This window comes from Planococcus citri, chromosome 3 (assembly GCF_950023065.1).
Source record: "Planococcus citri chromosome 3, ihPlaCitr1.1, whole genome shotgun sequence".
In the NCBI taxonomy this organism is placed as follows: Eukaryota; Metazoa; Arthropoda; class Insecta; order Hemiptera; family Pseudococcidae; genus Planococcus; species Planococcus citri.
In genome coordinates this window covers 45,178,581-45,200,435 of record NC_088679.1, presented here as the reverse complement: position 1 = coordinate 45,200,435, position 21,855 = coordinate 45,178,581, and the positions used below count along the sequence as shown (strand labels likewise).

The 21,855-nt window shown below is 33.5% G+C and overlaps 1 protein-coding gene across 8 annotated transcripts in view; it reads right to left on the bottom strand.

The window, feature by feature from the left end:
- The window catches only part of LOC135840688 (WD repeat-containing protein 47), a 79,984-nt gene that overhangs the window by 6,579 nt on the left and 51,550 nt on the right, over positions 1–21,855 (bottom strand). For 7 of the 8 annotated variants that reach the window (XM_065357324.1, XM_065357325.1, XM_065357323.1 and 4 more), the window contains one exon: positions 6,459–6,646. In XM_065357324.1, the coding sequence (XP_065213396.1) occupies positions 6,459–6,646 (188 nt within the window). Of the gene's footprint in view, positions 1–6,458; positions 6,647–11,174; positions 11,360–21,855 lie in introns of those variants that run through there. The other variant, XM_065357331.1, reaches the window with a different exon arrangement.

Below are 21,855 nucleotides of genomic sequence, written 5' to 3'. Positions count from 1 at the left end.
TGATTTTCTATCGAATGGATTCCTATAGTTTCACATTTTCGATCTTTTTCACCCTTCTCCAACCCTTTCTAAACATTTGTGCACCCGTGAATTTTGAGTCAAGATCATCCCTGCTCAAAATCCTTCAATCCAGCGCCAAACAAACCCTAAAAATAAACTTTGAACGGATTTCTTTGAAACAACTTTGGCTGATATGACCTCATAGGTCGTTTTAAAAAAACATCATATCTACATACATGCGTATTTATGAAAATGTGCTTTTGGGATCCCAAAACGGATTTTGTGAGCGATTCCACTTTCGATCCGGGAATCATGATGGATCACATAAACCATATTTTTTCTTTTGTTTAACCAAGGAAGGGATAAAGTGAAACTTTGGAACTGACACTCAGCCACTCTCCGATTTGAACAAACTAGACTACATAAGTATTGAAAGATGATGTCCTAAAACCTCCATAACCAACATTTCGTGAACTAAAGTTCATTATTGGCGAATCTTCAAAAATTTAAAAAAGCTATTTTATCGTAAAATTTTGAACTTCTTCATGAAATGAAAAATTTTTTGAGCAAAGTAAGCCAATGTGAATAATTTCTTCAGTTCAACTCCCATACATCAAGAAATACTAGTTTTGGGCTATTTTGGAGCCGCCAGAGATTTTTCAATTTTCTCCAGAAATTTAAAAAAATCACCTTGGAAATACCAAAAATAAACTTTAGCGTCTATAACTTTGATCGGTGCTCATTGGGCATCCTCTCGACCATTTTCAATAGGTAGAATGCCAGTTCAAAAGTAATTTCTTAAGCAATTTTTTAAAGGCCCTAGGCAGACAAGTATGGTCGAGCGGCCCCCAGGACCTTCGGAGGTGAAACTTTTGTGATGCAAAGGTTCCCCCAAGATAAGTATTTTCCCCAAGTTTTGAATTTCAACTCTGAGTGGTTTTTGAGTAATTTCTCAAAAATCGAAAATCGTTTTTAATTTTTTTCTCAGGATTGACTTGACCGATTTTTTTCAAACTTGAACCAAAGTGTACGTATGCATAAGGGCTTTTCCCAAAAAAATCAACAGCCCCCTCCCCCCACTTTTCCCCCTCCAAAATTTCGATTCAATTTTTTAAGGTCCCCCTTACTCCCCAAGGACTTTCGGCACACTTTTTGAAAAATATTTTTTAGATGCAGTATTAATCCTAGAACAACATGGGCCTTTCAGAAACAGTGAAAAAATCCGAATTTTGAAAAATGATACACAACGGGTAGTTCTTTTGGCAAAATATCGTCTGGTGTGTTTATGTATACATACGAGTATAAGATCATTCGACTCAAAAATAATATAAATTTGGCCTCCTTGGAGCCTGCAGCGAATTGCTCTAGAAGAGCTAAGTCAAAGATAATGAGCACTAGATAAACCTTATACAAACTAAATTTTACCTTTGACAATTCCAGAGCAATTAAAAATTTAAAATGACTGAAAAAAAGGTGGATACCTTTCAAGTTAAAGGGTTGAATTGAAATAAAAATAAAGTAATTATTCACGCTGGTTTGACGAACAATGATCTTGAAAATAAATTTGAAGACAATCCACTCGGGCCGTTATCTTTGGTGTTAATTTATTACTCCGAAAATTACCTTTTATACACCTTGATAATCAAACAGTATACAACACACGCTATCTCCCTAACATGAAACTCTATCGGTCAATTAATTACAATTCTAATCCAAATAACACAATTACCGACGTTCACTTCACTCGCAATTCACAATTCAGCCAAACCAACGCACGGTAGAAAGTACTAGGCGGCAGCTTCCATGCTGCTTCTATTCATAAAAGTACAAGCCTCAGCACACGAACCGAAAGGTAGCCTACTGTATTTTGCGGTAGCGATTAAATTGATATACGAACCGCGACATAATAAAAATAAAAATATCGCGTCGCGACGCTAATTACTTGCGAAATCTTCGACCTTATAGGAAACAATACAGATGTCGGGCGAGAATTATTACTCGTGTATATATACGCGAACAATGTAGTACTTATGTAGGTATAGTTTCAATCCGTCATTTATTCTGCATATGCAATCTCCAAGAGCCTATACCTATTCTATGCAATTTCAAAGACGAAGAAGAGCAGGTGGTAAAAACTATATCGAACGTGTACCTATATTGAATTTCGTGGATAACTTTCACTAATTCGAGCATATAATAACGCGCGGTGCCCATATCATAATTTTCCAACGTTACACATCAACGCCTCTAAAATTATAATAAAATTATGACTGAAAGATATTCATGGCGCGGGTATAATGACGGGTATGCGATCGCGAATACGCAACTGATGTCACGGTCAAGTTTATTTTCATGTTCAGTGTTCACGTTGAACGAATGAAGAAGAAAAAACAGTCGCTGATCCAAGATTGACGGGTCAAATTAGCCAACATGATTAATCGTGTGTGGTGAATCGTGAGATACCTACTCTGAGAAAATTCCTCTAATATTGGGTCAAAAATTAGCGGAAAAAGGAACGACAAATTTCTATTTTCAAAATAATAAATCACGTTCGTCTGTCTTTTTTACACGAAGATGCGTTTAATGCAGCGTTAGGAATACCTATACTCTTACTCGCGCATTAAGTTGCGAAATTTGTCACGTTTGATTTCAGATACATCGATTTTCTCATCAGAACCGGCGACAAAATAATTTAATGACCATTATCGATGTGCTTTTTTACGCGAATAATTTTCAATTCATCGTAAATCATGTACATAAAAATTTGATAGGTAGGTATTCCAGATTCAGAATTGATAACAATTTTGAATCAATTTTCAGTTAAATCTGCTGCGAGATAATGTTCTGAATTTTTCGACGATTTTGGATGAATTTCTAGACAATTTCTAGAATGCTTCGGAATTTTGATATTTTCAGATAATTTTTTAAAAATATAACAAACGTTTCCTAAATAGTTTTTGGAATATTTTAGTGTTTTGATTGCTTAAGAACCTTTAAAAAAAATTTAGACAATTTTTAAAATCATTTTACCAGGGATGAAAAGCCTCAAAATGAAACTTCAGCTTTTGGCTTTTAGCTTGAAATTTCAAAATTGAAACTTTTGGATTTAGCTTTCGACTATCTCGATTTTTAAGGCTTGCTTTAGCCAAACTTTCGGCTTCCGAAGGCTTTCCCTTACATTTTCAATTTAACAGCTTTCTCAGCTATAGGTATTTCATTAAGCTTTTAGCTTTAAACTTTTGGCTTTCAGCTTTTGATTTTGAACTTTTAGCTGATACACCATCAATTTACAAAAAAAGGGAATTAAAAATTAGATCAGGTACATTGATTTCATAATTAGTGATAATGGAGAATATTCATTGCTAGAATTTATTCTTATTTTTTTTTTTATTTCATTAAATCGCATTAAAATAAAATTGAATGAAATGTTTTGTTTCTTCTGAATTTAGAGAATTCAATTCTGCAAAAAAGCCTTTGAAAAAGCTAAAAAAAATGAAACTTTTGGCTTGGAAAAAATTAAACTTGCAAACTTTTAGCTTTTGGCTTAGTGCGAAAATCTGCTTGGCTTTCAGCTTTCGGCTGGCTTTTCATCCCTGCATTTTACACTTTTTTAGACAAATTTTGAAAAAAAATCCAAATAATTTAGGAGATATTTTGGATTTTTTTTTGAAACAACTTCTGAATGGATTTTGAATTTCCTGACAAATCTGAATACATTTTTGGACAATTTTTGAAATACTTCGGCATTTTGATTGTTCTGATAATTTTTTGAGGGAAAAAATGCAACACAATTTTTGAGAAATTATCCAATTTTGGATGGATTTTCAGTCGAGTTCATTGCGAGAAAATTTTATAAACTAGACGATTTTTAGCGAATTTTTGAACGATTTTCGAAAGACTTCGGTATTTTGATTAGTTAAGACGTCCTGGGCACTTCTGACAACAATTAGTTTAGGATATTGAATGGATTTTCAGTTGAATCTATTGCGAGAGCATTTTCTGAATTTTTTGATGATGTCAGATCAATTTCTGGAGAAATTTCTAGATACTTAGGTAAATTTAAAAAAAAAGAAAGAAAAAACAGACGATTTTTGAGCCTGTTTTGAATTGTATGTACATATATTTTTAGACAATTTTTAAAAGGAAGTATTTTTTTACACGACAAAAAAGAGCGTCAGCAGGACAAGAATTTTTACGTTCATAGAAGTTGAATGAACGACAAGCAATCATACAGTTCCCCAGCAGATTAAGCCCAACAATAAAGTATGAATGAACGAATGAGAGTGTGTACTGTGTAATGAGATAAGCAATAAACATACCCAAATAATTTTATGCATGACTGAACATAATTTGCGGTCGACTCGGACTAGCCGAAAGGGGAGGAGGGAACTGAAGTCTCAAAAATGAGTTTCTTCAGAAAAAGAACCGCTTGTGAAATTACACGCATAATTGAAAATGAAAATCACTAAAAACTCATTGAATATTTAGGTACTCGAACCAAAATTGGATTTTTCAGCCATAAATTGATGCAAAATCCACGCAGATCCAATAGTGAGCAAAAATTTCAAGAAAATAGTTCGAGACGTTTGTTAAAATGTGATAAAAACCATTAAAAATGACAAGCAGTTGACGAAACAAAATAAATATCACTTTGTTAAATGACTCAAAAATTCTTGATAAGCATCAAAAAACTGCATAGGTACAACATGAACAATTGAACAAATATCATCATAAGGAAAGAAATTTTACAAAAATTACAAAAAAAAATTTAAACTGCATAATCAACAAAGAATTTTCAAAATGAAGAATATAAGAATGAATGCAGTTTGAATGAAATTGAACACAATATGTATTAGCAAGAGTTGAATCATAAAAAGAAGTTTTCCTAGTCAACAAACAACTATTCCAAGGGGTCAAAAAAGGAAAGAATGTCGTTCGTCAAAGGCCAAGAAAGCCTTATTTTTATATTGTATTTACTTTTTTTCATGCACTTAATCTTTTTTTAAACATTTAACTTCGTCCTTAAAATGTCAATTTTTGACCAAAAATGTTTGTGGTTCATTGCCTTACATGGCAGTGCAGAGTACTTATCTAATACGTAGCCTATTATGCCGTGAATTTTTATATCCGTTGTTCAATAAATTCTTTCATCGGTTAAAAACTATTGTTGTCTGGGTAATATTTTTGCATTTTGCTGATGGGAATTTACAATTTAGTCGTGGTAATGATTTTCACGTTGTGAAAGCTTCTATGCTTGTTGTGCTAACGCCCTTTTTTGTTGAACAGGTCTTAGTCTATTTTTTGGTAAGATTATCTGTTTTTAGCAGCCCTGAAACTATTTTAATAATATTTGTACTACCTATGATTTTCTAATAATATTTAATTTCGAATTTTTGGATAATTTACGAAAAATAATTGTATTTTCATTTAGAATTGATTTTTTAAATAAATGCTTACAGCTTTGTTTTGTTGTCGTTGTTATTATCATTATTTATTTATTTTAGAATTGAGGTAAAGGGATGAGGCTGGCATTTCTATAAATCACAAAAGAATCCGATGAATCTCGCCTCTCCCTCAACGCGATGACTTCTAAAATTGACCTCAGTGATTTAATCACTTCATTACGATGATGATAATGAAACCAGCGATTACAGAATATAGCACAAGTTTGAAATTTCATAGCTTCCGGTACCGAATCCTGACGATTAATTAGAAGGGATAAATTCGCGACAGTAAATCGAACGTCATTCTTCACTGTTACCAAGACCGTTGAACGAATGAAAAATAATAATATCGCGAAGAATCGTTCATCAATATTTTCAAATCAATCGACACCAGTCGTACAGGTAAAAAGCGCATCACTTATCACGACTCGTGAGCTGGATGGCGAATGAAAGGAGGCGAGGGAAGGAGATTGTATGCCAGGAGGTCACTCTTTAATTGATTTCCATTTCGAAATAAAGAGTATAAGCGTAAAATCACAAATAAAATGAAGAAAAAGGTATTCAGATACGATTACCGAAACGTCGATGATTTCGAATACGTGAGTATGACACGTTCGTTGTACGCAATTAAAGGCTGCGTCCGCGTCGCGGTACGCAGTATGTTCATAACCTACTACACTAATTACCAAGGACGTAATATACATGCACGATGGACCAGGCCAGTCCATCGATTTCTCTTCCTTATTTTACACGCTTATTTTCATCCTGCAGCGATCTCTTTATTGTGTACCTCTACCTATGTACTCGTACATAGCAACCCTAATTCGGGTATCGGCGGTAAGTATCTACTTGTAAGTTATTTTTCAACGACCAAGACGACCGACGACGACGACGTCGACGTCGGCGACGACCACGCACCGTGTGAAAACATATAAATCTTCGCTATACCTATATTTTTTTCTAGTATACATAGCGTGTAAATTAGTCACGAGTAATTTTCACGGCTCGTCTTACCTTAAATCGTGTAATTTCGGGTAAGCGCAAATACGTAAAGTTTTCGAATTGGAGCCGACAGCGTATAGGCTGCCTTGCGGGTGGAATTCGGCGCATCTAATAGCCTGTACGTCTTCTAAAGTGGTAACAGGTAAAAATCGAGGTCTATTACCATTACTGCTTTGACCATCGCCATCTTGACGAGTATTCTGTAACAAGAAGAGAACCAAGAAAAATATTATAATTTTTTTTTTACATTTTAACAACCAACAAAAACACATCTCTATCGATAGCACCAGCTTCTCTACATGAGGAGAAGAAAGAGAGAAAAAACACAATACGAATAGATATTACTAAATACATATATACCAATACATCAGCATCAGCAGCACAGCACAGCACAGCACGTGCATTATCATCGAAGCGTATTACCATCATTAGAGTGCTACATTTTTTTGGTTTGCCCAGACCAATGCACCTACATAATTATATCGGCGAGAAGAGTGAAAAAAAATCGAGAAAATTACGCAATTACAACGTTCACCGATTAACCGCACGTTTGACGATTTCGTCATATTTTCGCGCATCGTTCTTTCTACTGACTCTGAGTGTTACAAGTGTCAGCCAAGGCAGACCAAGATTCATTTTAACACCTCAAGTACAAGTTGGTAAATCTCCTTACAGCTCTATCTCGTAAAAAACAAAACGAAACAAAAAACGGTGGCAATATTCGCGATTGAACGATATACTTACGAGTAGTACACGAGGTGAAATAATTTCAACGGAATAACTGCTGTAGTTACGCAACCATGACAGTTGAACATCTGCAAGTTACCTAAGTGTAAGTTGCCGCAGGTACATAAGCACATACACGCTTTTCTATGTACTTCTACCTTTAACAGGTACCTCGCTCAGTATGGCCGGGTAATTACAACGCAGATACGTTATCATTGCGTGTTTAATAACGGTTTTGTAAACACAACTTACCGACGTAAACTTTCAAATTGATTGTAAAAACTGTCATTTTTCTTTTTCCTACTAGCTACATCAATATTAGGTACCTGATGTTTAGCTCGTGTTTCCATTATTTTGTAGTATTTTCACACCTTTTCACAGTTACGCGTACCTAGACCTAGTACAACTACAAATCTAGACCAACTAAGTATGGATGTACATCATTTGAATGTAGATATCATTTTTTTTTGGATCTTATGAGAATAACATAAAATTACGACACCGTATTACGTTACAAAGGAAATGTACATAGGTAACTACAGAGGACACTAATTTTTGATTGTCGTCATTACACTGTAACGTCTTGTCATTTGTCGAATGATGTACTTACATCTTACGTATATTTTCCGCTTCCTCACATACACAAAAACGCGAAATGATCGCATTATTATGATGCATACTTAACTAGGTCGCAGAATAGTTACCAAGAGTCATCAGTCCCTCAAAAATTTTAGTTTCACCCAATTTTGCCATTTATCATCGAAAAGCGGATATAAAAAAAAGGCAGACGGAGATGAGTGGAAAGATAAAGTGTTTTTAAAAGTACATAATTCTTTGTGCATTTTTTTAGTCGAAAATTAAATGTAAGAAGGATGGAAAAGAAAGAGAGGGGAGAAAAACATAATTATAAATGTTGTACATAGACCTCAAAATCTACGAACTAAAGATGATCAATCTGAACAGAAAGGGGAGAAGACGAGAAAGAAAACAGTTTAAATTTGAGGTCTTGACTTCACAACAAAATATTATGATAAAAATCTCATAAATTGCGTTACAAACCTAAAAACACTCAAAAAATTAAAAAAATTTGACCAAAAAATTCATTTATATAACTGGCTTTGTGATCATTACAAATTAACAAAGGAAGTATCCCTTAAGGGGAAAAAAATATTGAACCGGACCAAGAGGAATCTGAAGAAGACTCCAAAATGCACCACTAGCAAACATTTCAGATGCTGAAATTCATTTTTCGATTTTTGACGAATTTTTAAAAAATTCAAAGGCTCATTTCTCATGAAAAAAAAAAATCAAAATTTAATCAAATTGACATGAAAAGACCGAGATTTAGTTTGCACTCTATTATCGACTTCCCGAGTCGAATGGTGTTCGAACCGTTCTGAAGACTCCAGCGGATTTTTGGATTTTCCAGTTTTCGAAAAACACGTTGTCAAAAAAATCGACAAATGAATTTCTGCACCTGAAATTTTCGCTGATGGTGTATTTTAGGATCCTCTTTCGATTCCCTCTCTTCGAGTTGGAAATTTTTTCTGATGTTTGGGATACATTCCCTTGTATGTAAATCATGATCTAGAAACCATAGCATAGGTATACTTAGGTAGCTTTTCAAATCTTCGCACCAGCAGCTTCCTACGTACTTCAAGTGCAATCTTCTGAACGGTCGTGTCTCTGGCTTTGGTGGAGAACATTTTATTTTAAAAATCAGTATCACCCGTCTCAAAAAAAAATTTCCAAATAAAACAAATAAAAAATTAGGCAAATTACAAAAAACATCAAAGAATTTACACTTAAGAAAAAAATTTAACCTAATACTGCAGTTTTTGAAAACCAGCAACACTTTTATATTTTTCAATTTAAAAAAAAATAGATAAAAAGAGAATTTTGAATTTTATGACGATTGTTTTGACAATCAGTTTGAGTTTCTATTTTGGAATCTGAAGGTAAAAACAAAATAATGACGCATCATTCCTAAACAACGATTCTTCCAAAAACATTTTAATCACGGATTCGTCATACGAGTTCACCAATTTCCAATAGATTTTTTTTAGTATGCAAATTTTAATTCAATCATTTCCTATATTTGATGTGAATTTTTTCCAATTTTTGAAATTTTTTTAAAAATCTGAACTTTTAACCAAAATAAAAGCTGCATTTCTATACTCAGCACAAACTGTTCTCTTCAATCTCAAATTTCGAAGTAATTAAATACGTATTTTTCAAAGCCAAAAAATTAACTGAGCCGGATTCATTTCCACATAAACTATTTTCAAAACCTTTCAGAGTTGTTAAAAAATACGAGCACTCGATGAGTAGTTCCTGAAAATGACGCACTGATCGGTAAACCTTTTAGAATAATTTCTTCAAGAGATTTTGAGCTATACGAAGTATGTCAATAGATAGGAGTATGATCGACAAACTTTTAGTCGTGGTTTGAGCGTGTAAGTATTTAGTTTGAAGACCTTTTCAATTTCAAAAGCAAGCCATCCATCGAATTGATCTGAGTTCCATTTTTTATTCACTTTACCCTTCAATGTGCTTCGATTGTCGATTCTGATTTACAAAAGTGCGAAATATTTGAGCTCGATCAGATAAACCCCAATTTGAAAAAATCACAACTTTGGAAATTCTACTATTTGTTTGATTTTAAAATGGAACTTTTTAATAACACTTTTACACTTTCAGTCGAAAAAAGATTTTTAAAAATCACCGATTTAAAAAAAAAGCAATACTTTACTTACATTTTTTTCAATTTTGAAAAAAAAGGAGGTCAAGACGATGGATGGTTAATAATGGAAAACCGCTATCAATGATTTTTTTTGGGGAAGTATAATTTATTATTACTAAATCCAAGTTCAATCAGAAATTTTTCAACTTCCTATTCTTCTTTTCTTTTCTTTTAATATGACGATTGACATTTATATTACCATGAAAATTATTCGCAACATGAATTTTATAAGCTCATACCGACTGCATACAGTGCATTTTTTCTGTTAACACCTGACCATTTACTCGAAAGAAGAAACCTACACATTATTTTCTGCATATTTTTGCACTTTTCATCTCAGAAAATAGAATTTATACAAATTATGCAAGAATTTTAGCATTTCCGGTTTAATTTTGTCTTACCGTAGGTAGATTTATGGCTGAGCAAATCTGAAATAAATTACATTCACCTTCCAGATTCCACTGACAGTGCTTGTCTGTTGTCTAGTTTTATAAAAAAAATTCTCGGATTTCAACTAGATTGAGAATTCTTTTTTTACATCTCAGTGATTACACAAACTGCACCATCAGCGCCACCTCCCTCAATTTTTCTTTTTAAATCTGAGAAATTAGTTTTTCCTTTAACTGAAATCTGTCGTACAAAATCACAAATACTTGCTTAATTAGGCAAACGGTTCTTAACTTACTCTAGTTTTTGAAAATTGAATACATTTTTTGAATTTCTTCAAATGAAAAATTTTTTATTTTAGATGATTTTCGAAGAAAATTAAAATAATTCCCAATTTCTGATGATTTTTTTTTTAGCAAAGGTGTCTTTCAAAACTACACAAACTGGGATTTAGTCCATAAACTAATTTTAAAATAATTCTAATACTTAGAGCAATAGGGCAATTGGGAAAAACATGGGAACGGTTTCTGGGAAGAAAAATGGGGATTCGTCACATACTTAATTCAATATTTCAGACAAATTACGATTATTCAATCACATTTATGACGCAATGGGCAATTGGTTTGAGCTTTTGGATTTGCAGGATTTTGTTGATGAATTTCATCGATTTGAAATCCTCAAAACCGGTCAATATTGAAATTTTTTCGTTACAACCCTTCTCGAGAGTTATTGAATACAGTTCTTCATACATCTCTCGAACAAGTTTCTCAAATCAGTTCAAAAAGACACTCACATGACACTGAAGTAAACAAATAAACTTTGGCCCTCCAAAACACCTAAAAATACAGAAAAGAAAAAAAATCAAACACAACCTTTCTCCTGGTAGGTTTTCCGCTATCAAGTAAATTATCCATGGACCTGCGTTTGAAATTTTCTTTACCGAGTTTCCTACGTCTTCTGATCACTTCCTTTTGCTCATTCGTCGAGCTGGTAACATCGGACGGACACAAATTCTCCAAAGAACGACTGCGAACTTTTAAACACGAACACGGGCACTTATCGACCAACGGTTGTTTGAAATGAACCCGATCTCGAGCATGAGGCGGCGCAGGAGGCTCGAAAACCATCATACGTTTGACGAGACCAGGTGGAAAAAAGGGCACCGGTGCGAAATGGGTGGCTGGTGCGCGATACATAGGGGCTGCGACGAAATAACAATCGCGAGGACACTTGGAGGCCAAAACTTTACCGTTTCGACGAAATATCGCTTCGTTAGCGTTAACCGGTACCGGGTGCCTGTATAACGGCGGCCACGGTCTTTTGGTCATCATCACGCCATGCGCCACTGACGTCTTGTGCACGCGCGAAAAACCACAACTGAAACCGATTATCGATCGCGGACTGCGAAAAAACCAACTCGCAGGAGGGATAGGATATGCTTTCTCCAAAACGAACGCGTGCACTGACGTCTCCGCCAACACTCTGCGTAACCAACATCTAAGCGTTCCCGGTCCCGGTCCCGGTCCGATCTTTCGTGCACTCGTAACTGCTTTTTACGCCAAGTTGATCGCCGAATGCACGTTCGAATCATCGCCCAACGCAATTCGATCGAATGTTTTATAATAAAGAAAGTATTCGACAATGTATTTCCCTTTCGTACGAATGGTAATTTCGTTTATGACGTACGTATAAACAATTCTGACCAAAAATGCATACCTATAACGTCTCATTTAATATCTTCCATCATCGATTTGACAACTTTATCGTTGTCAAAATGTCAACACATTAATGTAAGAACCCATAAACTCGCGCACGACTCTATCAACGCTCATCGGACAATACTCCAAACAAGTGTATATTCACGCGACAGACATTTCATTAAAAGATTTATTACGCTATTCCGAAAAATCTCCAATTTTCATTCGAAATAGAATAAGTAAGACCTCAGTTATGACATAGCATCCAAATGTATCGCAGTCAAAATACGTAAGTAGATATAGTTGAAGGAAAAACAATACACATCATCTTTGACTAGTCGTTTAAATTCTCAAAATCTCACCTCCTGCAGATTTTTTTCCTTCCCCCACTCCTCGAGTTTAGTTTTAACATCGATATCAAACTTGAAATTCCATTTTTTTTTAAGTCTGTATCTATCTAACCTACCTGACCATGCCTAACAAAGGGAGTTTCTCAACCGGCAGAAAGTTTTTTGACCGATCAGAAGAAAATTGAAGAGGCATTGAAAATAATACCATCAGGCAAAATTTCATACGCTTGACTTCATTTTTAAAATTTTTGGGAGTTTGAATGTAGTAATCAATTTCCAATGAAAAAAATCAAAATTTGAAAAAATTTAGGTGGAAAGTTGAAGGTTAATTTTTTCTTTATTTTCGACCTTGCAAAACGATTTCTGGGAATTTCTGACCATTCAAGACTGAGCTTTCAGTCGATTCTTTCTGAGACTTGAAAATTTTCAAAATGCTTAAAAATAGGAAGGTTCAAATCAGTTTGAAACTATAATCAATCAATTTGAGAAGTCGAAAATTGTACAGGAACCAAATTTCAGCTTTTTATGCAGACAAGTTTGGAAAAGACAATATTTTTCAATGCTTAACTATTAGAAAAACATAGGTATGTATTTGAGCTGGCAGGGACTGTTTTTGAGAATTTCAAATGCAAATTTTTCCAAGAAGTAATTCAAAGTAAGTACAGAATTTCGTTTGATCTCTCTTCAACAGGTTTTTTTAGAAACAGGAAAAACTAAAAATCCGCCGACTGAAACCCGTCACCAATAGATTGGGGAGGGAGGGGGTAAAAAATAGGCTACTAATCAAATCTCACCTCGCTAAGCACCTACCTAAATTCAATTGAATTTTGAATTTTTTTTTCAAATAAAATGTGCAAAAATTTTGATTTTTAGAGATTCTTCAAAAATTGAGAAATAAATGCAACTGAAAATTTGCCTTGTGGCGTATTTTTGGTTAGTTTACCATTTTTTTTTTTTTTGCTGAGTACAAAATTGTTCAAGTTGAGATACATCCCTTGAAAAAATGTAAATTATTCAATGACGAATTTTCAAAAAGTGTAAAGCCCTTTAGTTTGGCCCCATGTCAAGGTCATATAGAGAGCAAGGAGAAAGGGGTAAATGAGACAAGGCCCAAGAAATGAAGGACCTAATGAGAAAGTTGAACTTTCTAAATTGATTACAAAAACTCAATTTTCATATCTTTCCGAAACAAAAAATTAATTTTTCACTCAGTTAATATAAAAAAAAAAAAAAAAAAAAATACATTTTAAATGGACCAATTTTGATTCTCGGAGGTTTTGTTTGATGGTGAGAGGGAGGGGAAGTTCTTTTTTAAATACCCTCAAGTCCAGTCGGGTAGAACCACTTTTCCACAATTTTTTCCCATTTCTTGTTGCAGTTATTTCGTCAAACTTGTCAGGTATTTTTAAGCTTTTTCATTTTTTTTTTTTTTAGAAATTTCCCCAATTTTTTGTACCTTTTTAATATGATAAAAATAAACAGACTCTTCTGAAAGAAAATTTCAGATCCTTCAATTTTGTTCGTCTTCATTGTACTCTATTTTTTTGTTGAACCATCATTTTTTTTTCTCTCAAAAACTTACTTGAAGGATTTGAAATTTTTGTCCATTTTTTCTCTCGTTACAGAAATTTATTTCAAAGGGAAACTACTCAGAATGGGAGAAAAAATGAAAAATGAAATTGAAGCCATTTAATCAATTTTTTTCTAAAAAGTTTTCTTGAGACGAATAAATACTACCTAGGTAAATTATTAAGCTTCATATTTTCGCTACTTTTATGATAATGTCATCAACGACGCACCTCGTTCACCTTCCCCTCCTCCCAAGCAATGGTTTAAAGAGGAAAAATCGCAAAAATTACAATTTCTCATCAATTTTATGGCTTTTTTTTTTTGAAAAACTAATGCCATATTCGGGTTTGGCAAGTTCAATAAATATTCCGATGAAAATTTTTATGAAGCCATTTTGATTAGAATATCAAAATTTACATTTAAAAAAAATATATATTTGAGCAGGTGTTTGAAAAAATGCAAGCAAAAATTGAATTTGGACAGTTTGATCGAGATTATTGTGAAAAGTATGGCATTTTTAGTGGTTGAAAAGTACCTATCTCAAAATTTATTATCAATATTAGAACGATGGCAAAATTGAGCTTAATGAAAAAATTTTGCTTTAGTAAAATAAAGCAAAAACAAATTATTAGGTACCTCATGTAGGCGAATTTAACATGTATTAAGCAGATACGCACAATGCTTAGATCAACAAAAAGCATCCACAGCATTAGTAACACTCGGGTAAACAACGCTTTCGTAATTTTCACTCACACAAATATTTGCATTGTAGGTACCTAGGAGTAATCCTGTAATCCTAAATCATCATTTAGTCCATCTGCTCGGAGTGCTTGTATAGTGAAATAAATGTCATCAAATTGTCACGTCAATTTATTCTCGGATAATTTCGCTACCTCAGAAGTTCTCTGCGCAATGTCTATACGTCTTTTCGAACAGTGATGTCTTTTTTACACTTAATCAAATTTCACAAACGATATAATCTTTCTCGGTTGATCGATTCACTCGACAGATAATTGCGCAAGAGAAATTACTTATACTTTACAATAGTTCGGTGTGGTGCGGCGTATTTTATTCAAACAACATCATCAACTAATAAAGTATCTTCAAAAGTAAGACCATCTTCGCTTAATTTCCACTTATCTATGCATTCTAAAGATTACGTAAGGTAATCGAACGCGCCAACATCGTATACAGTCGAAATAAAATTAGATACATCGCGTTTTGTCCGAGATACCATTACGTCCGTCGTTCATACAATATTTCGTATGCGAGAATAATGCGAATAAAATGAATCACGATTCATCTCATTTCCTCATTACCTTTTTTATTTTCCTTGTGATTCTTCAAGAAGCGTATTTTCCGTAAGTATTGCTCATTAAGTTGTCTTTTTGTACCTTGACTTGTCCGGGAGAAAATCCGTTTTCAATAAAATTTAAATGTATCAAAATATTACGCTAATTTTTATTGACATCTTCCTGATATTTACATCTTTATCAACTTTAAGGTGCAAAAGGTTGCAGTAGATTTTGAATTTAATCTCACGCATCCGTTCGAAAAATTAATCCGAACGAAATAAAAGCGAAAGTTCTACACGAGATATGTACGTCTGAGTGGTGGGTACCTTATCACATGCAATTGTAAAATACTTCAATGAAATCACATCGTAAATCCCCAAGATAAACAACAACATAAACATACGCAACTTGAACAGCACAAGCCTACATACTTGAACACGCTCCTGCAACTTCAAACGTATGCAACTTCATCGGCGTACGAGAACTTCGTTAAGTAAGATTCACATTCCCAGGCGAAGTGCATATTACACGGTTCAAGTGTGCTGTTGACAAGTCGCGCTTCTTTTCTCCTCTACCCCACCCTACCATAGCCAACAATACCGCAATCAGACCCTTCTCCAACAACTTCACACAATTATCATTTTTCATATTTTTCGACAAAATAACTCCAAAAGCCAGAGGCAAAAATGTAAACTTGTTTTTTATGACGAAACGATTTCAAAGCTCAGAAATGTGGAAAAATAGCACCAAAGTTTGCAAAATTAAAACAGTAAAAATGGGAATTTCAAAATGATTTTCAAAAAGAGTGGAGGCTATAAACTTAGAATATTACATATGTAACATACGAAAACGCGTTCTGTAGCATTAAAGAAATGCAATTTGCTCATTTCTCACCAACTCTTCAAAAAATTGGTTAAAATTTGAAACTCATCATTTTGGAATTGAAAAATTCTTGCATAATAATTGTTAGGAGCATGTTTGAAGAAAATCAAAATTTCGGCAACTCAAGATCGTTTTTGACCTAAGGCGAAGTTTTAAAATTTTAAAACAACCCAACAATTGATGATAAAAAAATAAATGTGTTGAAATTTTCAGACCATTTTCTAATTTGTTAAACTTGAAAGAACTTTGAAGATTCGATAACAGTTCGTGTTTTAAATTCTTAAAATTTATTATTGACGATTTGTACGGTTTTGACAGATTTTTTACTCCTCCATTTTTATATTGACAATTTTTTATGAAATATTTCGAGTTACCTTTCGGCAACACGAAGTAAAATTTTAGCTGAGTACACAAAGTTGATACCCAGTAGGTTTGGAAATATTTGAAATTCTCGAAGAAAATGTATTTAGCGTTTTTTCATCAATTTACATTCTGCACCCAAAATCGAAAAATGAACTTGAGACACTGAAATTTTGGATTTTTTTTTATTATGGCCTGTTTTCCCAAATATCCACGCAATGTTCAAATCAAAGGCAGAAGACTAAGTTAGAGTGGTTTATTTGTGAGTGGAGATCTATGACTGAGTAAGGAAAATTCAAAGTTCAAAGTGTTTTTCATAAAAAATTGTAATTACAACTTTCAACATTAGTTACACAGCCATTTTGAACATAAATATTATCCAAAATCAATGTTTAGAAAATTTTCTGTTTTTTGTTGAAACATCTTGAAAGACAAATCCCACTAGAGACAAATTATGAAATTAAAGTAGGTACCCACACTTCACTGGTGAGAAATTTATGCTGTACTACTTAGTTCATTTTCATTTTTCGACAAAGACTTCCATATTTTGCCCCTGATCAAAAAAGTAATTTTTTTGAAGAAATACTTCAAGCATTTTTATTTTTCATCACACACAACTGACTCAATATTTCTAAAAACAAAGCTTTCAAAAAAATTAATACACAGTTATCATCCTAAAACCATCCTTTACTGCTGACAAATTTCATGCTTTAAAATTCACTCGTCTTGATTTTAATTTTTTCCCAAATCCAATTTTTATGGCAAAAATTGAAAAAAAAATGATGATTTACATTTTTAACAAAATGATAAATATGATAATTTTCAAATTTTCAATAATGATTTCGATTTTTAGATTCATTTGCAACCTTGAACCCCAATAGAGAAGTTTGCATCAATCACCTCGTGAAAGATCGACCTTGCTACAAAATAACATGAAATGACTCAGAAATTTTTCTAAAAAATTTGTAAATTTTCACTTCAAATTTTCCTCCACCAAATGTTATTTCAGTTGTTTTTGGAAACCCTCAGAATACAGCAAAATAAAAATTGAAAACACTCCAATAAGAGATAAGACGAAAATGATTGATAATAATCCGACCTTCAAAATAATAAAATTCAAGAAAAATTTCTGAAAAAAAATACAAAGGAAGTAGGAGGAATTCTCCCAAACATAGAACACGATGACATAAAACCAATATGTCTCGCATTTGAGCCACCAAATAAATCACCATAACAATTAGAAAATAAAACCATTTAAAATGTTACGAGCGATTCGTGTTCATAAACACGCCTACGAATCGCAAAGTATGCAAAACAATCGCCACCTCGTTACAACCGACGCTTCCTCACTAAAACGGAGCTCGCTCATTCTTACGCTTTTCGATTTACCGCCAGTCGTGGAATAATTTGCCGAAAGACGCTTTAAAAAATAACATAAAATTGAAATTACTCGCCATGTTGGGCGAATTTTGATGCCAAAGAAGATGCATTTTCAACGGCAAGTCGTAAAGAGAGGTCACCTTAACCTTCCATGTCACACCTTGGCTTTGAATTTTTTTTTCAAAAATTACGGAATTTCAATACTACATAAATTCTTGGCTCTTGCTTTCCATACTTGTCATTATTGACATCCTTGATAATTTATAACTTCACCAGATATTCTATTGAAAACCCAAGCATCTGTAATCCGTACACAATGTGATCATGCTACGTAGTACGTACATTGTGGGTGTAAGTTGAAAAATGAAAAAAAAAAGTAATTATCAATTGAACGTGATGATGATTTTATCTCCAGTGACATTTATCACTGTTGAAGCGCGCACTTGCGATAATTCCAAGCAACATGAACTACGCCACGTACTCGTAGTTGATCATACAACCTTTACTCGATAGTTACACCGATGAATATACTACACTCCTAAGTACGAGAATATGTATTTTCACCTCGTGACTTTTTGAACCCTGGCATTTGATCAAACTGTAAATACATAAGTATTTAGAAAACGACCGCGAATCTCGTTAGAAAGTATTCTGTTGTTTTTCATACATATTTCTTTATAACGCGAATTCGTCAAATAAACCATTAAACAAACACCGTAAGTATCTGAAATAATGCCTCTTGAGTTCCGGCACAACAATAACGTGGCGGCACAGCGATTGTACAAGTTTATCCCACCAATTATTATGTACCTGTTATCACAACTCAGAGAACAGATACGTTGGTTGTTATTCCATCTAACTGCTAATTGTGACGGTTACGAGATCTGAATCACTTTTTTTTTTGTCAGCGAAGCGATCGTTTCGCGTCTTCGTGAGATTGTCAAGTAAACGTTAAAGTAATCGGACACCTGTTCGTTATGGCAAACATTTCGGCGAACGCGATTCTATCAAAATGGACCACCCGTGTCGTTGACATTGATAGAGAAAATTTTCTATCAGAAGTAAATAAGACGTAACTTGTATAAGATACAGCAAAGATTTCGCGATAATTACGACCATGAAACGATGCTAAAATGTAAAAATAGTTTAACATATTTCAGATTGGTATCAGTGATGGAGACAACGAAAGTACAATGGCTCGACAAATTCGCCAAGAATTAGGGTGGATAGTACATACGAGTACATTTCAAAAATCATGGATTTTGACCAAAATTGGCAAGGAAATTTACTTTGAGTAAGAGACAGCACATGAAAATTTTTAGCTTCCTAGTCGTACAGGAAGCTGAGCCAGAAGCCCTAAAAGTAGGGTTATTCTTGAAAAAAAAAGTTTTTATGTATTTCGCTTTTTTTATAGTTACCTATTCAGTATTTCCCCCTCGCCTCGCCCTCCCTAAAAGATTAGATTTGAGTTTCATAGTCTCCGTGACCCATTAACTTTGGAAGATAGCACTTTTAGACGATTTCTTATCAATTTTATAGCATTTTTCAACCATTAAACATTAAATCTAGAAAAAACTAACGCTAGATTCATACTCAGCAGGTTGAAATATTCTGATTGCCACACTTTTTACAATCATTTCAATCAAATTTGCCAAATTCAGTTTTTTGTTTGAATTTTTTTAAAACACCAAAAAAAATGATTAGGTAATCATGCACATGAGTTGATTAACTTCCTCAAAATTCTGGATATCTTCTCAAAAATATATACCTTGATAAGTAAAGAAACGCTTAAAAGTAACCACTCCCAATCAAAACTAAACTTGACCGAAACCATTTTAAAATTCAAATTTAAAATATGAAATATTGCATAACTTTTGAAGACAAGCGAAAAAGGTGCCACGCCAAAATAATCCATCTTCAAATTTAAAACACAGACAAATAAAAATCTGATAAAAATTTAAAAAATTTCAATTTATCGGTCAAACAATTGAAAAATTCCATATAAAAAATGGTCTTGATCCAATTGAGGTAGAAAACTGATGTTTAAATTCAAATCCTATTTTTGATCTTCCAAATTAATCATGAGGCCGGGTTTGGAGAGCCCTGGAGCCTCCAGTGGATTTTTGAATTCATAATTTTACAACACTCCCTCTTAAAATGGACTCAATTAAATTTTAGTATGCCCTACAAACTCAGATTTTTCAAAAATCTGTTCTAATGAATAGGCATCGATAATTTATATTTTTCTCCAATAACTAATAAGTAAACTTTTTGAAAAAAAAAATATGAAAAATGAATGGGCAGAAACATATTTTGGAAAATTGTGCCAAAGTGAATTCCTGGAGGAGCGGTGGTAGGTGTTCGAAATATGTACATATGCACAGTTCGGTTGACACCAAGGGTGCTTTTATAGGTGCAAATCTTCAAGTTGCCATTTTTTTGCTTTTGGTAACCAATGAGTAATTTTTAAGGGAATTTTACAAGTGATCGAAGTGGAAAAACTTGTCGGACCACGCTACAAGAAAGCTGAATATTGGGCAATTTGATAGCCAAAAGAGGGGATCATTATTCGCACTGTTCATCTTATTTTTCATTTTGGTCAAAAATCCAGTTCAAAGGATTTGCAAAAAAACGACTATTTTGATGCTGATTCAGTAAAATACATTATAGGTGTGTCTAGTTGTGAGTGGGTAATGGTTTTTTTTGTGTTTATTTTTAAAATTTTTTGTTTTAGGTAATAAGTTCGGATATGATGCTCGAGTCTCCCCCCCCCCCACCACACCATCACCATAACCACCTTCAACGATTTATGTCTAAACGTAAACAGTTTTTCAAAAATTCAAAAAAAACAGAATAAATTATACTTACACGACTATTTCATTTTGATACGCTAGGTTATATCTTTTCATACATACCTGCAACAAAAAATAATCACAAAAAATTAAATTCCTGATTTTTTGCAACAATATAATCATTAAAAAAATCCTAGTACCCGACACCAGAGCCAGTTTAACGTTTCGATGCTTTTCATAGCTCATAAAAAGGTCAACAAAATAATTTATCTTGCAAGGAAGGGAACAAACGCACACAGATACACAAACGTATACCTACATCAGAGAGAAGTAACGAGAATATGTACAAATCTTTTCTAACTTATAAGTATTCCATTGTTCGAGTTTAATTAAGAACTGGTTAAAAGAGGAAGGTAGAAGCACGACAACGACCGACATAAAAAACCAACATTTCTTTATTGTTTTCAGGTATCATACGAATACTTACGTACAAACAAGTACGTATATCGAGTAATTTTGTCTCACAGACGGGCATATTGGGCTTAATTTTTTTCTTCAAAATAATGCTTAGAATGGGTCTTTATATTATGATTAATTCGCGTCATGATTTTTTTTAAAATATGTATATTCATAATTTCAAATTTAAACGCTGCATAAACCGCGAAATCGCCTTCGTATTAAGTTAATTATCAATATCTATTAACAATTTGCATATATGCTTCGAAGCATTGCACTCTGAAAGCATTAATTTCACTCCCAAGGATCAACTGCCGGCGATCATTAGCCGTTTCGCTATTATGCTTTGCTCGCAGTTTGCGACATAAACGCGTTACCAATTGCCTCTTCAACCTGTACCAAGTTGGTAGCATTAATGGAAATATAATAACTGTGAAACTACATACTCAAATCATAGGTACGATACTTCATGCTGTAGCTATGCTATAGGTAGGTATACTTGTAATACTATACAACATATTACTTTTAATACGTGTTGTAAACGCGTAGGAATCTTTTCAAAATATTTTCAATATAGCTACACTCACGCTCGTACTAACTATATATTTTCGCAAAATGTCCATGACGTCAGGAATATACGAACATCATTCAAATATGGAGATGGTCTTGAGGAAACTGCGAAATATATTATGCTAAGCACGTTTATCTACAGAAGTTTGGTTTCGCACACGCCGAATCTATATAAAAATTACCTACCGAAGAATTGTTTACG